This window comes from Gymnogyps californianus, chromosome 5 (assembly GCF_018139145.2).
Source record: "Gymnogyps californianus isolate 813 chromosome 5, ASM1813914v2, whole genome shotgun sequence".
Taxonomy (NCBI): domain Eukaryota; kingdom Metazoa; phylum Chordata; class Aves; order Accipitriformes; family Cathartidae; genus Gymnogyps; species Gymnogyps californianus.
This window is the reverse complement of record NC_059475.1, coordinates 21,925,752-21,942,602: the sequence shown is the minus strand read 5'-3', so window position 1 is coordinate 21,942,602 and position 16,851 is coordinate 21,925,752. Positions and strand designations below refer to the sequence as shown.

At 40.6% G+C, this 16,851-nt stretch overlaps 1 protein-coding gene across 1 annotated transcript in view; it reads right to left on the bottom strand.

Annotated features, from left to right (window-relative positions):
* Positions 1-16,851, bottom strand: part of CD44 (CD44 molecule (Indian blood group)) — a 65,563-nt gene that overhangs the window by 16,274 nt on the left and 32,438 nt on the right. Inside the window, exons 7-14 of the mRNA XM_050897002.1 lie at positions 14,748-14,873; positions 13,942-14,061; positions 11,724-11,849; positions 10,918-11,037; positions 8,698-8,823; positions 6,049-6,153; positions 2,886-3,065; positions 983-1,144 (exon numbers count right to left, since the gene is read on the bottom strand). Of these exons, the coding sequence (XP_050752959.1) occupies positions 983-1,144; positions 2,886-3,065; positions 6,049-6,153; positions 8,698-8,823; positions 10,918-11,037; positions 11,724-11,849; positions 13,942-14,061; positions 14,748-14,873 (1,065 nt within the window). The remainder of the gene's footprint in view (positions 1-982; positions 1,145-2,885; positions 3,066-6,048; positions 6,154-8,697; positions 8,824-10,917; positions 11,038-11,723; positions 11,850-13,941; positions 14,062-14,747; positions 14,874-16,851) is intronic.

The window sequence follows — 16,851 nt, the reverse complement described above, 5'->3', positions numbered from 1 at the left end:
CTAGGTTTCCTCCCAGAATCAGCTTCAAATTTTGGCATTACTGAAGGATTTTACCTATTAGGATTACTTTGTCGTGTGGTGTTTACTGAACCCATCACCCACACTGTTCTTCTCTTCCATATGCAGAGTAGCCTTTATGTTTTTTATTCTAATTGGATCATAAAGAAGAAAAGGAAACAGGCTTTTCTATTTATTTTCATTGTCATCAGCTTTCCAGCTTCGTAACCTAAGCTGTCCTGCTTTTTCAGAATAACTGGCTAATGCTGTATAATGGTAGGAGCAATGAGACAGAAGAGATACCATCAGAGGAACACACAGCAACCGTTTAGTTGTCAGAAAATCAAAAATAGGTTCTGAGCATTGTCTGTTTAAGAAAGGATTAAAGTTACCTTTCCTCTTATTTCAGGAATAAGTCATGTGTTTCTCGTATTGTTTAGAACATTATTTTGATGGTATAAATGGTATGTGTTATATGAGACTGCATCATGATATTGTGTCATGCCAGTTTTGTAAATTCCTTTCTCTCATCATTCTACGAACCAGAGGGACAAATGTTTCGATAAAATCTATGAAAAGAACACTCTTTCCCCAGATGAATATTCACAAATTAAAAGCATTAACCCGTTGAATGTGCAAATATACATAAGTATGAATTCAACTTTATGGTAAAGACAGTTAGGCAACACCAAATAATATAATGTATGTAATGAGTCAGACACAATTCCACAGTCATGCTTCACTAAGGAACAGAAAGCACTAAAAGTGGTATTGGTAAGTAAAAAATAAATGTTTTATACAGAGCTAAAATTGAAAACTTCTATCTCACCACCATCCAGGCAGAGCACAGAGAAAATTAATCACTGTATAATGTCTTTTAGATCAGTAAGTTACTCCTCTCAAGTTCATGCAATACCTTTTCCAAGACAGGCCATCTGAGAGACAGAAGTGATGAAATATACATAATTGACATTATTAGTAGTACCTGTAGTGGAAGACTCTTTTTCATGATTATTCTCTCTGGAAGGAATAATTCTATCCATTATAGCAGGTTGTGTGGCATAATCCTCGCCCTTGTCCCAACCTGGATACACCAATGGGTCTTGCGCCGAGTCGTTCTGTTTGACCCCATGGTTGGAGGCCATAGCTGTTATGATGATGGTGAAGCAATTATGAACTCAGTATATAAAGATCCATTTCTCATACTATTCTCCTCTTCAGTTCTTGTTTCTATGACAGGCCTTGCTGACATGTCTACTACATTTAACGGCAAAGAGAAGTAAAGCAGATTTCCTTCTCATTCTGGTTTATGTTTAGAAGACTGCCTACTGTCACCAATAGGACTGACTCCTTCCTCAAACTGAGCACACGGTTTTCAGAATCAAGATATCTCACTGTTTTTCAAAAGTATTTCGCCAAATTATGCTGTTGACTTTGTATTGGTTGAATATCAAACCAATATCCACTGATGCAGAATTAAGAACAGCAAAGGCAGAAATTACTGCAAGAATATGACTCCTCAGTAAGATTTTAATTGTAGAATTTGAGTGTATTGACTATATTCAAATTATTCCTCTCAAAATTTCATTTTATTAGTTGCAGCATCTCCAGAAAATAGACAAGGAAGTCTGACAGAGGGGAAGGCTAGCACATGCTGCAGATTTGTGAATGGTGCACACAATAAATAAGACAGCATTCAACTGGAGAATATTTGATATTGCAGTTATTTAGAAAAATATGATATTGTCCATATCAACCAATCTGTAGCTTTTATTAGACAGTCACAGCAAGAGACTAGCATAACCCTCCTTAACCCCCCAACCCAATCAAAAAAACCCAAGAAAATTGCTACAGTATGTTAAAATTTTAATTGCAACTAGGCCAAATTATATTGCGATAGTAGTATAGTATAGTATAGCATTTATATATATCAGTAATACATTGTACTGCATCACCAGATTTTTAAAGGATGTTGATGAAATACCTGGGGTTGATCTCTTAGAGGAATGTGGGCTTAGGGACTGCTGAAGCAGTGAGCTACACAAAACTTTTGCTAATAAGATTACATTTAGTTGAAGGAATAGATCCACATTATACAGCATCTCAAATAATGTTTATGATATGCTTGTCTTCAGGGGCCTGTATTTGATAATCTGCAAGAGTAGATGATGACTGTGTTAAATTCACTGTTGGCAGTGCTTAGTACAGCACATCAGTCATTAACTAGTAAACTTAGTACACTCACAGGAACAGAAACTAATATGTCAATTTTCAGTTACTGGCTTTATAATATAATTTGATCTTTTATGTTTCAGTTGCTCTCTTTTATTCTACACTATGCTTTGATTTCTTCCCTTCATCACCAGTATCATCCTGTCATAGTTCGAAAGTGGGGTGAGTAGATATTTTAGATAAAAATTTTTTTAGCTATAACTGCCATATTAACAAAAACTGAAAAAAAACCCCAGGTCCAATAATGACTTGCAACAGGGGAGTGAACACAGCTCCAAAATATGTGAAAAATACAACAGAAATTATTATTTTTCCACTTAAACATTCACTGTTTCCTATAGATAAAACCCTGGTAGATAGCCTGTTAAAACCTTGTGACTGCATGACACAGAATAGAAAACATAGGAGACAGTTACAGTATTAATCTACTATAGGTCTTGACAAGCAATCCAAATCGGAGAGAAAGCAAACCTCCAGGAACAGGTCTGAAGAATAGAATATTTTTTAAAAAAATAGAATATGACATCAGAATTGCTCATGTTTATTCGCAGAACCTCTGTTATGGCCTCAGAATGCAAAAACATTAGAAAAAAAATCCTAAAACTAAACCTTTAGTAAACGCTGATAATTTACTAAAGTGTGACCTGTAGTATTACCTGTATGAGAAGATTCCTTTTCAATATCATTTTCACCTGCAACAGTAAATTCATGTTGTTCAATACTCCCAGTGGTATTTGCAGGATTTTGTTCTTGACTGATCCATCCAGAATGAACACTGTGTAATAGGGGATGTTGGGTTGGTCCTTGACGTTTTTCATTTTCACTTGTAACTAGTGCTGATAAGATGATGATTGAATCAATAATGATCAAAATACCCAACACCAGTCATATTATTCTCATCTTCATGGTCTACACAACAAGGGTGCTCAGCTTTTGTGTTTTGTTTTTTTCTTTTCATTGTTGCATTTGATGTGAAATGAAAAATGAAAGAAAACAAAAGTCCTTTGGAAACCCTATCACACAAAAGCATCACCAGGATTGGAAGAAGATTTAAGTGTGCTAGAAAGTATTCCAATGACCAATGGCAGAGAAAAGCTATACGAGAAGCAGTGGAAGAACACATAGAAACAACAGCTTGCATCTCTAGTTCATATTTATTAATACTAACTTAACTGTTGAGTCTGTGTATTCTGGGTTTTTAAAAGTGAAAAAGATGATGAACTTTCTCTTTTGGAGTTACTATCTCAATTACACAATTACAAGGCTGGCTCCAAGGTGTGTTGGGTTTGTGTAGTGGGGGAGGGGCTACAGGGGTGGCTCCTGTCAGAAGCTGCTAGAACCTTCCCCAGCTCCAACTCGGACCTGCCTCTGGCCAAGGCTGAGCCAATCAGCAACGGTGGTAGCGCCTCTGTGATAGCGTATTTAAGAAGGGGAAAGACTACTGAAAAGAAGAGCTGCAGTGAAGAGAGGAGTGGGATGTGAGAGAAGCAACCCTGCAGACACCAAGGTCAGTGAAGAAGGAGAGGGAGGAGGTGCACCAGAGCAGAGATTCCCCTGCAGCCCGTGGTGAGATGGCAGGCTGTCCCCCTGCAGCCCATGGAGGTTAACGGTGGAGCAGAGATTCCTCTGCAGCCCGTGGAGGACCCCATGCCACAGCAGGTGGCTGGGCCCAGAAAAGGCTGTGACTCTGGGAGAGCCCATGCTGGAGCAGTTCACGGAGGACTGCAGTACATGGAAAGGACTTGAGTTGGAGAAACTCATGGAGGGCTGACCCCCGTGACAGGGACCCCATGCTGGAGCAGTGGAAGAGTGTGAGGAGTCCTCCCCCCAAGGAGGAAGGAGCGGCAGAAACAATGTGTGATGAACTGACTACAACCCCCATTCCCGCCCCCCTGCACTGCTGCGGTGGGAGGAGGTAGAGGAACCGGGAGCAAAGCTGAGCCCAGGAAGAAGGGAGGGCTGGGGGGAAGGTGTGTTTTTAAGATATGGTTCTATTTCTCATTATCCTACTCTGATTTGATTGGTAACAAATTAAATTAATTTCTTTTTCCCCAAATCGAGTCTGGTTTGCCTGTGACCGTAATTGGTGAGTGATCCCTCCCTGTCCTTGTCGCAACTCGCGAGCCCTTTTGTTGTATTTTCTCCTCCCCATCCCACCGAGGGGGGAGGAGTGAGCAAGCGGCTGCGTGGTGCTTTGTCGTCAGCTGGGTCTAAACCACGACACAAGGAAATTGTTATTTCTTTTGGGACTGCATGCATGAAATAAGTAGGTTCATATATTTGAAGTTGAAAAGCATACTTCTTTTGAACTCGGTAATAAAGCTCTTACTGATAAATTAATTGCTTACTCTTTAATTTGCTGCTGTTTACACAGCAGAAGGTGCAGTCAGAAATTACCTGAAGTACCACCACCATAAGAGATTTTCTAATGAACATTAAAAGGCTTAGAAAAGATACACTAGGAAAAAAGAACACCTGTAACACTAAGATGAGCATTAGAACTCAGTTTGAAATACATTTGCCTTAGGTATCACACATTTCCATGAGTGATGTATTAAAGGTAAAGCAAAGGTCCTTAATCAGAGCACGCAAAGAATGAGCTGGATCTGTTACATACGCCGTAAGTCACCAGCTAGAGAAACGCTATTTCCCCAAAAAAGCAAAACTGGAGGAATATTTATCTTCACATTCAGGCAATGAAATGTTCATAAAGAGGGCACTCATGCAAATGTAATTCATTATTTTTGTAATTAAACCCAATACATATAGATTATCTTGTAAAAAAAAGTTTAACTAATCTATGATCTAACAATACTTCAGAACTAAAAGAAAGTTATCACAAAAATTATTTCTGGGTGATTATAACACCTGTTCTGATGCCAATTGTATAAACTTTCACTGTTCAAAACAATCTTGGAACCAGAAAGACAGGTATCTAGCTATTGGAAGCAGATTGTATAAATCCAAAGAACTATCACAGGATGTAGAAAATGCTTGTTTTTACAGAGGGATAAGAAGGCTTTCCACAAGACCCAGTGAAAAGTATTTCTTTTCAGTATAATCTAATTTTATGCAATTACAAGGCTGGACCCCTATCCAGCTGTATATAGCTGTGCCTCCAGCTATTCAGTTTTGCACCTCTCCTTAACAGGGTAAAGCTCTGCATTAAAGCCAAAACATCCTAAAACTGAAGCTCATATCCGGCTATGCTTTTGAAAAAATTTTAACTGGAAACTATTTAGGTACACAGCAAAAATAGCTGGGGAATGCACTCTGTAAGCCTTTGCCTACAGAGGTTTTTAGGCTTGAGGAACATGAGCACACTTTCAGTATCTCAGTTGGCTACTGGCACTAACATTGGTAGCAGAATGTTCACATTCATCTGGAGGTAGTATGTTATCCTTTGTAGCAGTTTCATGTATTTGAATCACTAGCTCCCTTTTTTGTCTTTTGTCTTCAGATTTTACAATAGAAATTTTGAAGTGGAAAAAAGGGAATTTTTTTTTCTCACCGAGGTGGGTCACCAAATGTTACAATCTGCTCAGTTTTATTACACTACTGGCAGTGCAAGCTTAAAAATCCCAGAGACATGAAGAAAAGTGGCAAGTAATGAAGATTAGATGCAAAACATAGACTTGGAATGACAGATGAATGTTATAGATGCCACCTCTGAGGGCTCTAGTACAAATAATATGAAGGTATTATACTGAACTGAAGCTAATGCTATGGGAATTACAACCAGCTGCACCATAACAGTGTTACACTTCACCAAATTATGTCACAAATCTGAATATTATCTGAAATGCTTAATTGCTTTACCCCTGCCAGCAGAGCTAGGATACTGCTCCTCTTCATCTGTATAGGCAGGGTTCCAGTGATCTTGCGTGGAGATTTCCAGAAGTGTTTCATGTTGTGAGTCCACAGCTGTTAGGACAATGGAGGATTCAACGCTGACCATGCTCTACATCTACCACTATTACTCTACTGTTAGTGTGTGCCATAAAGGTGATGGAAAGTGGAAATTCATGCATAGCTTAACTGTAGTCTCTCTACTCTTCTTATCAAATCCCTTTACATCAAACCAGTTCTTTTCTTTGCATTGGACAGATGCAAAGTTTCCCAATAAGAATGGGGAAAACAAACAATAGAAGAATAATGTATAGGGAGAGTAGTGCAAAACCATTACAGCAGTTATACACATTTAAAATCAAGTTTGAAGAATAATGCTGGACCTAAAGAATATGGTAGATGTCTGAATACATGTAAAATATGCTTGCTAAGTACTCAAGAAGTATGCAGATTCATGTTAGAATATCCACTACTGAGCTCAAAAGCTATGGTCAGCAAAAAAATGAAAGCACCTTGACAGCCACCAGGAAGCCAATATTAGTTGAAGAAAGTTATAGTACAATTGAATAGATAAAATAAAACCTCCACAAGATTCTATGATCAGAAACTGTATACACATTTTCACTCATGGAGCATGCAGACACCACTAGGCCACAGAAGGTAGTTGGAATGCAATACACCATGTGGAATAAGTCACCAATGCAGAGTCTCAAAGATAAATAAATTAACACCAGAAATACCCAAAACTTAGGCAAAAGAATAAAAAATCCCAAAGCAAGATGACTTGCTTATTTTGTATTTTCTTCTGAAAACAGACAGCTGCTGAAAAAAACCAAATACTCAATCTTGAGGAAAAAAAAAAGAAAAATGCTTATAAACAGTGATCTATAAACACTACTGAGTAAATAAGTGCATAGACAAAAGACACACTAAGATGTGCTCAAATTAAATTAAATTACAAAAAAGGAACAGATTATTATCTTTGTACAAATAATAGCGTTAGAGTATAGTCATTAATGGCAACATCTATACTGAAAAAAACCACCAGGGCTGGGGTCATTCCCTGGTCATAAGGCCAAGTAGCAGACTGTGTGCTTCAGTGACACACAGCATTTGGCTTTGATCCTCATATGTGGTGGTTTTCTGGTTTTGAGACAAAATGATTTTAGGTATGGATGGCTTTTTTAGATAAAAAAAGAGCTATTAGATGATCACTGTGGGACTATTCATATCAGAAAAATAAGGCTATGTAGTAAAATATCTGAGTTGTGGTGTTGGATCATGCCTGAACAGCTGAGGTCACAAAACAAATGAGGTGATGTTAGAACAGTGCATAAGAAGAGTGTGGAAGATAGCAAATATGAGACTGTTTTGTTCACACTTCCCAATGAAAAGGGCATGTAGGTTTGACCTCCCAAATTATGCCTGAACATCATCTTCCACAGACAGGAAGTCTACTCTTGCATAGATATAGAATAAAAATAACATGAACTGGAAGTATTTTAACACTGTTTTCCCAAAAAAGAAACAAATAGAAAAAAAGATAAACACTTTTTATCTTGGAAAATCATGAGTGAATGCATGCATTCAAATAGGCATGAAACTAAGAAGTTAAGTAGTAATAGAAGAGATACTCATTCTATTGATATGGACCTCATGATTTTTACAGTAGCAAAAGAGACATTTAGGAAGGAACAGTTGATGAGAAGAGCATTCAATTTTCACACAATATATGCGTGGCAAAGGAGGAGAAACATCGAGTAGGACAGGAAAAAGAAGAAAGAAACCATCCAAAGAGAAAGGAAGTTCCTTACTAGTACTTGGAGCATACTCGTCCTTGGCCACACTCCTGTCCCAGCCTGGAAACACTGTTGGGTAAATTGTCTCCTCTGAAGAGTCTTCGTCGTCTGAACCATTGCCACTTGAGGTCACATCTGCCGTGATGATGTTAAATCTGCCATGAACCCCTAAGCCACAAGGTCTTCTGCTGACAGCAGTTATGCTTTCCTGTCTCCCCTGCACGCAGCCTTACAATCACAGAGGAGAGTGTACAGCACCGTGCTTCCCACGGCCCATATCTTCTCCTGGTTCTTCCACCCACAAGGGATTCACCACTCTGCCATGGCCTTGCTGAAGCTGCACCAATGTGGCTCTTTTAGCTACATTTCAGTGCCCTGTGCATGCTCGCAGCACTAACCATACTCTGTCCTCTTCTACCAGAGTGAGCATAGTGTACTGACTTGAAAACATTTTCTTCCTTTCTCGCACAATTCCTTCCCATTGGAATAGTCTACTTCTAAATTGCCTCCAAACAGGAAAAAAGAAAAACCCAAGTACGTCCTTTATAAAATGACTCACATACTCATCCCTTTCAGACACGCGGAATACCTCTGCAGTACATGAACAATGTGGACAACTGCTCAATCGCTACCAAATGTACAGTCAGTGAGAGATAGCCCAGTACTTTGCTTTTCCCACTTCAAACATATGGTAATGAATAGCAGTGACATGTGCCACACATTCAACCCCCACCACTTAATGCTGCTGAAGCTTGCTGCCCTGGTGCTCTGGTTATTCAGCCCCTAATCAAAGTGCCCTCTTAAGCATGACATTCTTTACCCTTGGCTGCTTGTGTGGGTTCTTGCGTCTTCTCTCCAGGATTTGACCACCACCAGTGGTTTGAGAACGGATTCCACCGAGCTTGGGTGGTGGCTTTCTCCAGGTTGTCATGATGAGGCCCTGGAGCTGTTAGGACACGGTTCATTCAACCAAGATCTTGTTATTATTTCTTGAGAAGCACTTTTCCTCCAGCAAAGTCAAGTCCACCAGCACCGGCACCCTGAGCATGCTCATGCCACTGAGATGGATGTGAGTGCAAGGCGAATGTATGAACCCGTGGTATCATTACATTCCTCAAACACTTAGCCAGATGCAAGCACTAGTGCCAGTCCCAAGAAAGAACATAGTCCCTTGAGAGGAGTCGTCAAAAAGCCCTGTGGGTCTTTGCTAGCCCTTCACATTCAACAAGGTTAATGAGTTCCTCACAGGCTTTGCCAGCAGGAGAGAGCAGATAGCCTTAGATAGACTCCAGAATGAGGAACATCCACCAAGACGACATAAAATCACGTACAAAAGGTGAAAGAAGTATCCGCGATGGGCAAAAAGGACATCCAGAGATAAGCACACCCATTAGTTTAACCTTCTCTTCTACTGACAACCCCATGAAGCCAATGCTGCCAAGGACCTAGGCTCAGAACTACGGCCATTCCACTCAAAAGACACATGCATTCCCCTTGGCCTGATGCTGTCAGCAAAATCCACACCAGTAACACTTTCCAGTTAGGCATCAGCACAGCATGGAGAGAGAGGCACAGCTTTACTCCTATCACATTACCAATGCACAATATTTTCTCAGAACATAGCATTTCAAATAGTAATGTTCCATAGGTTTGTGACAGGCATTTAAGGATGGAAAGAGATTTTTGTTTAGAAAAATTACAGGAATCTACAGCCTTTTCATCCACCGTGCTAGGCAAGCCGAACAGGTATTGGCATGCAAACAGAAATAATTGTGCCACTTGTATAGAGGCTGGAAACTCCCTTCAAAGAGGAATTATTCCTTGAGACACAACATGCCATGAGGGAAGCCCACAAATCAGATATGAATGGAGACAAGACATTGTCCTGGTTTTGGCTGGGATAGAGCTAATTTTCTTCTTAGTAGCTGGTACAGTGCTGTGTTTTGGATTTAGTGTGAGAATGATGTTGATAACATGCTCATGTTTTGGTTGTTGCTAAGTAGCGCTTATCCTAAGTTAAGGATTTTTCAGTTTCCCATGCTCTGCCAGCAAGCAGGTGTACAAGAAGCTGGGAGGGAGCATAGCCAGGACAGCTGACCCGAACTAGCCAAAGGGATATTCCATACCATAGAATGTCATGCTCAGTATATAAATGGGGGGGAGTTGGCCAGGAGGGGCGGATCACTACTCGGGCATTGGTTAGCACGTGGTGAGCAATTGCATTGTGCATCACTGGTTTTTTCCCTTGAGTTTTATTTCTTTTTTCTTTCCTTTTTTTTTCCTTTTTTTTGTTATATTCCTTTTCATTACAATTATTATTATTATTATATTTCATTATTATTATTGTGTTATATTTTACTTTAGTTATTAAACCGTTCTTATCTCAACCCACGAGTTTTACATTTTTTCCTGATTCTCCTCCCCATCTCGCTGTGAGGGGGGGAGGACTGAGGGAGCGGCTGCATGGTGCTTAGTTGCTGGCTGAGGTTAAACCAGGACAGTCCTTTTTTGGCGCCCAACGTGGGGCCCCAAAGGGTTGAGATAATGACAGATCTGACCAGAACATGTTACAACAAATTTGCTATAAGCATTCATTATATTAGTTTAATAGTCGCTGGTCACAATATTGATTTATTGGCTCTTAAGTGTTGTGGCGCTCGTTCTTAGAGTTGTGTTATATATCACCTCACTTGCCATATATAGTCCCTGTGCTGCTGCTTATCACCCATAAGGTGAGGTGGATTAAGGTTTTTGCTTTGTTGTACTATGTAACACTGGTTTATGGTACGATAAAATTATCGGTCGTGGGACTAATCCAGACATCAGTTCTAGAAGCAATGGAAGATGGTGCTTCTAAGGATACGGACCTCACAAGATCTAAACGGGTTTTTCCTGTGGCACAGGAGATGTGTTTGAAACAAGAGCCGATCGGGACAGCATTCAATTTTCACACAATATAAGCGTGGCAAAGGAGGAGGAACATCGAGTAGGACAGGAAAAAGAAGAAAGAAACCATCCAAAGAGAAAGGAAGTTCCTTACTAGTACTTGGAGCATACTCGTCCTTGGCCACACTCCTGTCCCAGCCTGGAAACACTGTTGGGTAAATTGTCTCCTCTGAAGAGTCTTCGTCGTCTGAACCATTGCCACTTGAGGTCACATCTGCCGTGATGATGTTAAATCTGCCATGAACCCCTAAGCCACAAGGTCTTCTGCTGACAGCAGTTATGCTTTCCTGTCTCCCCTGCACGCAGCCTTACAATCACAGAGGAGAGTGTACAGCACCGTGCTTCCCACGGCCCATATCTTCTCCTGGTTCTTCCACCCACAAGGGATTCACCACTCTGCCATGGCCTTGCTGAAGCTGCACCAATGTGGCTCTTTTAGCTACATTTCAGTGCCCTGTGCATGCTCGCAGCACTAACCATACTCTGTCCTCTTCTACCAGAGTGAGCATAGTGTACTGACTTGAAAACATTTTCTTCCTTTCTCGCACAATTCCTTCCCATTGGAATAGTCTACTTCTAAATTGCCTCCAAACAGGAAAAAAGAAAAACCCAAGTACGTCCTTTATAAAATGACTCACATACTCATCCCTTTCAGACACGCGGAATACCTCTGCAGTACATGAACAATGTGGACAACTGCTCAATCGCTACCAAATGTACAGTCAGTGAGAGATAGCCCAGTACTTTGCTTTTCCCACTTCAAACATATGGTAATGAATAGCAGTGACATGTGCCACACATTCAACCCCCCACCACTTAATGCTGCTGAAGCTTGCTGCCCTGGTGCTCTGGTTATTCAGCCCCTAATCAAAGTGCCCTCTTAAGCATGACATTCTTTACCCTTGGCTGCTTGTGTGGGTTCTTGCGTCTTCTCTCCAGGATTTGACCACCACCAGTGGTTTGAGAACGGATTCCACCGAGCTTGGGTGGTGGCTTTCTCCAGGTTGTCATGATGAGGCCCTGGAGCTGTTAGGACACGGTTCATTCAACCAAGATCTTGTTATTATTTCTTGAGAAGCACTTTTCCTCCAGCAAAGTCAAGTCCACCAGCACCGGCACCCTGAGCATGCTCATGCCACTGAGATGGATGTGAGTGCAAGGCGAATGTATGAACCCGTGGTATCATTACATTCCTCAAACACTTAGCCAGATGCAAGCACTAGTGCCAGTCCCAAGAAAGAACATAGTCCCTTGAGAGGAGTCGTCAAAAAGCCCTGTGGGTCTTTGCTAGCCCTTCACATTCAACAAGGTTAATGAGTTCCTCACAGGCTTTGCCAGCAGGAGAGAGCAGATAGCCTTAGATAGACTCCAGAATGAGGAACATCCACCAAGACGACATAAAATCACGTACAAAAGGTGAAAGAAGTATCCGCGATGGGCAAAAAGGACATCCAGAGATAAGCACACCCATTAGTTTAACCTTCTCTTCTACTGACAACCCCATGAAGCCAATGCTGCCAAGGACCTAGGCTCAGAACTACGGCCATTCCACTCAAAAGACACATGCATTCCCCTTGGCCTGATGCTGTCAGCAAAATCCACACCAGTAACACTTTCCAGTTAGGCATCAGCACAGCATGGAGAGAGAGGCACAGCTTTACTCCTATCACATTACCAATGCACAATATTTTCTCAGAACATAGCATTTCAAATAGTAATGTTCCATAGGTTTGTGACAGGCATTTAAGGATGGAAAGAGATTTTTGTTTAGAAAAATTACAGGAATCTACAGCCTTTTCATCCACCGTGCTAGGCAAGCCGAACAGGTATTGGCATGCAAACAGAAATAATTGTGCCACTTGTATAGAGGCTGGAAACTCCCTTCAAAGAGGAATTATTCCTTGAGACACAACATGCCATGAGGGAAGCCCACAAATCAGATATGAATGGAGACAAGACATTGTCCTGGTTTTGGCTGGGATAGAGCTAATTTTCTTCTTAGTAGCTGGTACAGTGCTGTGTTTTGGATTTAGTGTGAGAATGATGTTGATAACATGCTCATGTTTTGGTTGTTGCTAAGTAGCGCTTATCCTAAGTTAAGGATTTTTCAGTTTCCCATGCTCTGCCAGCAAGCAGGTGTACAAGAAGCTGGGAGGGAGCATAGCCAGGACAGCTGACCCGAACTAGCCAAAGGGATATTCCATACCATAGAATGTCATGCTCAGTATATAAATGGGGGGGAGTTGGCCAGGAGGGCGGATCACTACTCGGGCATTGGTTAGCACGTGGTGAGCAATTGCATTGTGCATCACTGGTTTTTCCCTTGAGTTTTATTTCTTTTTTCTTTCCTTTTTTTTTTCCTTTTTTTTGTTATATTCCTTTTCATTACAATTATTATTATTATTATATTTCATTATTATTATTGTGTTATATTTTACTTTAGTTATTAAACCGTTCTTATCTCAACCCACGAGTTTTACATTTTTTCCTGATTCTCCTCCCCATCTCGCTGTGAGGGGGGGAGGACTGAGGGAGCGGCTGCATGGTGCTTAGTTGCTGGCTGAGGTTAAACCAGGACAGTCCTTTTTTGGCGCCCAACGTGGGGCCCCAAAGGGTTGAGATAATGACAGATCTGACCAGAACATGTTACAACAAATTTGCTATAAGCATTCATTATATTAGTTTAATAGTCGCTGGTCACAATATTGATTTATTGGCTCTTAAGTGTTGTGGCGCTCGTTCTTAGAGTTGTGTTATATATCACCTCACTTGCCATATATAGTCCCTGTGCTGCTGCTTATCACCCATAAGGTGAGGTGGATTAAGGTTTTTGCTTTGTTGTACTATGTAACACTGGTTTATGGTACGATAAAATTATCGGTCGTGGGACTAATCCAGACATCAGTTCTAGAAGCAATGGAAGATGGTGCTTCTAAGGATACGGACCTCACAAGATCTAAACGGGTTTTTCCTGTGGCACAGGAGATGTGTTTGAAACAAGAGCCGATCGGACAGCATTCAATTTTCACACAATATAAGCGTGGCAAAGGAGGAGGAACATCGAGTAGGACAGGAAAAAGAAGAAAGAAACCATCCAAAGAGAAAGGAAGTTCCTTACTAGTACTTGGAGCATACTCGTCCTTGGCCACACTCCTGTCCCAGCCTGGAAACACTGTTGGGTAAATTGTCTCCTCTGAAGAGTCTTCGTCGTCTGAACCATTGCCACTTGAGGTCACATCTGCCGTGATGATGTTAAATCTGCCATGAACCCCTAAGCCACAAGGTCTTCTGCTGACAGCAGTTATGCTTTCCTGTCTCCCCTGCACGCAGCCTTACAATCACAGAGGAGAGTGTACAGCACCGTGCTTCCCACGGCCCATATCTTCTCCTGGTTCTTCCACCCACAAGGGATTCACCACTCTGCCATGGCCTTGCTGAAGCTGCACCAATGTGGCTCTTTTAGCTACATTTCAGTGCCCTGTGCATGCTCGCAGCACTAACCATACTCTGTCCTCTTCTACCAGAGTGAGCATAGTGTACTGACTTGAAAACATTTTCTTCCTTTCTCGCACAATTCCTTCCCATTGGAATAGTCTACTTCTAAATTGCCTCCAAACAGGAAAAAAGAAAAACCCAAGTACGTCCTTTATAAAATGACTCACATACTCATCCCTTTCAGACACGCGGAATACCTCTGCAGTACATGAACAATGTGGACAACTGCTCAATCGCTACCAAATGTACAGTCAGTGAGAGATAGCCCAGTACTTTGCTTTTCCCACTTCAAACATATGGTAATGAATAGCAGTGACATGTGCCACACATTCAACCCCCCACCACTTAATGCTGCTGAAGCTTGCTGCCCTGGTGCTCTGGTTATTCAGCCCCTAATCAAAGTGCCCTCTTAAGCATGACATTCTTTACCCTTGGTTGCTTGTGTGGGTTCTTGCGTCTTCTCTCCAGGATTTGACCACCACCAGTGGTTTGAGAACGGATTCCACCGAGCTTGGGTGGTGGCTTTCTCCAGGTTGTCATGATGAGGCCCTGGAGCTGTTAGGACACGGTTCATTCAACCAAGATCTTGTTATTATTTCTTGAGAAGCACTTTTCCTCCAGCAAAGTCAAGTCCACCAGCACCGGCACCCTGAGCATGCTCATGCCACTGAGATGGATGTGAGTGCAAGGCGAATGTATGAACCCATGGTATCATTACATTCCTTCAACAGCAGAAATATCCAATGCTTTTAGTGTAAGTGAAGTCTGAAACATTCTACTAAAGTATAAGAGTGTGTTACCAGCTCTGAAAATCCAGTAAAGTCAATGAATTCTGCACAGCATTTTTAGATGTGAGAGATCAAGTTATATACTGTATGTGACATATGTCCCAATATTTTGACAAAAAGCATTCAAAGCTAATAGAAGCATGCACACCATAGAAATTGAAATCCCTTAAGCAAGCCAGCTGATAGTTTAACCTTTCTCTCTGTAAGTTATTCATCAATAAATTGAGAAGCAGAGTTTGCAAGAAGAGCTGCGGTTCAAGTCATATTCACCAAAAGAAAGCAAAATCTACTTCAAAATGTTTCTCTGGAAATATTTTTATTCTGGCAATTCCGCACAAGCAATATTTTTATCAGCATTTAGACCATCTTACTCTATATCTTCAAGATGAAGAAAAGATATCATGTACTCTTTTTCATTCAGAAAAAAATCTTTAAATAATTAATTTAGAAAATTACCTTGAAGACTAACAAAGACACTGGTTTTGATGAATTTTTGTGCAATATATGAAAGCATTGGAAAATGCAAGGCCTAGGAATCAAGTTCTAATGATCAAACAGGATAAACTGATGTTCTTCAGTCTGCAGTAGTTATGTTTTGCTTACCTGTAAACTCCAAAGTGTACAAAGTGTATGGACTTAAACTCAGAACTTCACTTTTTCAAGGTGTAGCTATTTTGGCAGTAAAACCTAACAGATTTTGCCTTTCTGAAAAGCTGTCCTTGACTGAATAAATATTGTCTCTTCTCACAGTTACTAATTGCTCCCTAAACTTAGTACTACTAGTAGTATTCTGACACTGGTGTCAGAAAATGGGAAACCTTGACTTTCAAAATCTGATCTCTGAGCAACAGACCATCAAAACACAGGTGGTCTCAGATTTGGAGCTTTGAGATGGAACTGTGAACAAAATGATAATGCCAAAAAATTGGTTAACAAGAAAATAAATTAATAACTAAATAATTGCCATCTGACTTGCTGTAATCACAGCAAAATTCTCACCTCTACCTGCTTTCCACAACAAGCCTTAGGAGCTCATTTTCGTAATTGATGAATATGTATTCATGGCTTCCTTCCACATACAAAATACCAATGCAGATGCTTTCCTGTCAGATCAGCCAAAGTATGGGCATAAGACTTTTTTATTGATGAGATTTTTTTAAGGGAATGCTCCAAACCAAATAAAAGGAAAATCCACCAGTGCATAAAAAAGTCTATTATATATGGATGAACAAAATCAGTCACAGTTACTGTTTGAGTAACTAGCTCTGATAACTTAGGGAAGCATCTCATCGATCAGCAACAGAATTTTATGACATCTGGTCCATGGCACATCTACAGATGAATCACAGCTTGTTAATAACAAAGAGAAAAACTTGTTTCAGCCAGGAGAGAAAGTCAATGGCAAAGTGCTGGCAGTGTATTAATCTGGACCGTGAACTTGATGGAGAACATCGCCAATAATGTCCAAAGCCAGACCAATAATGAAAGGGGACCATCTGAAGAACAAGGAGCTGTGGCAATTGTTTACTTCAAACCCATAGCAAAGAAGTGTTTTGATCAAGCTAGACACCTTTTCACCAAACTTTAAGTTTACAAATGGTGTGTAGTATATAGATGGAGAGCCACTGGTTTTGTTTCTCACTTTCACACACTATAAAATTAGATAGATATATTTTTAGCCATCTATCTGAAGATATATGCTAAATAGTTTTCTTTACTTATTTCTTAATTTTCTAGTGTCCTGT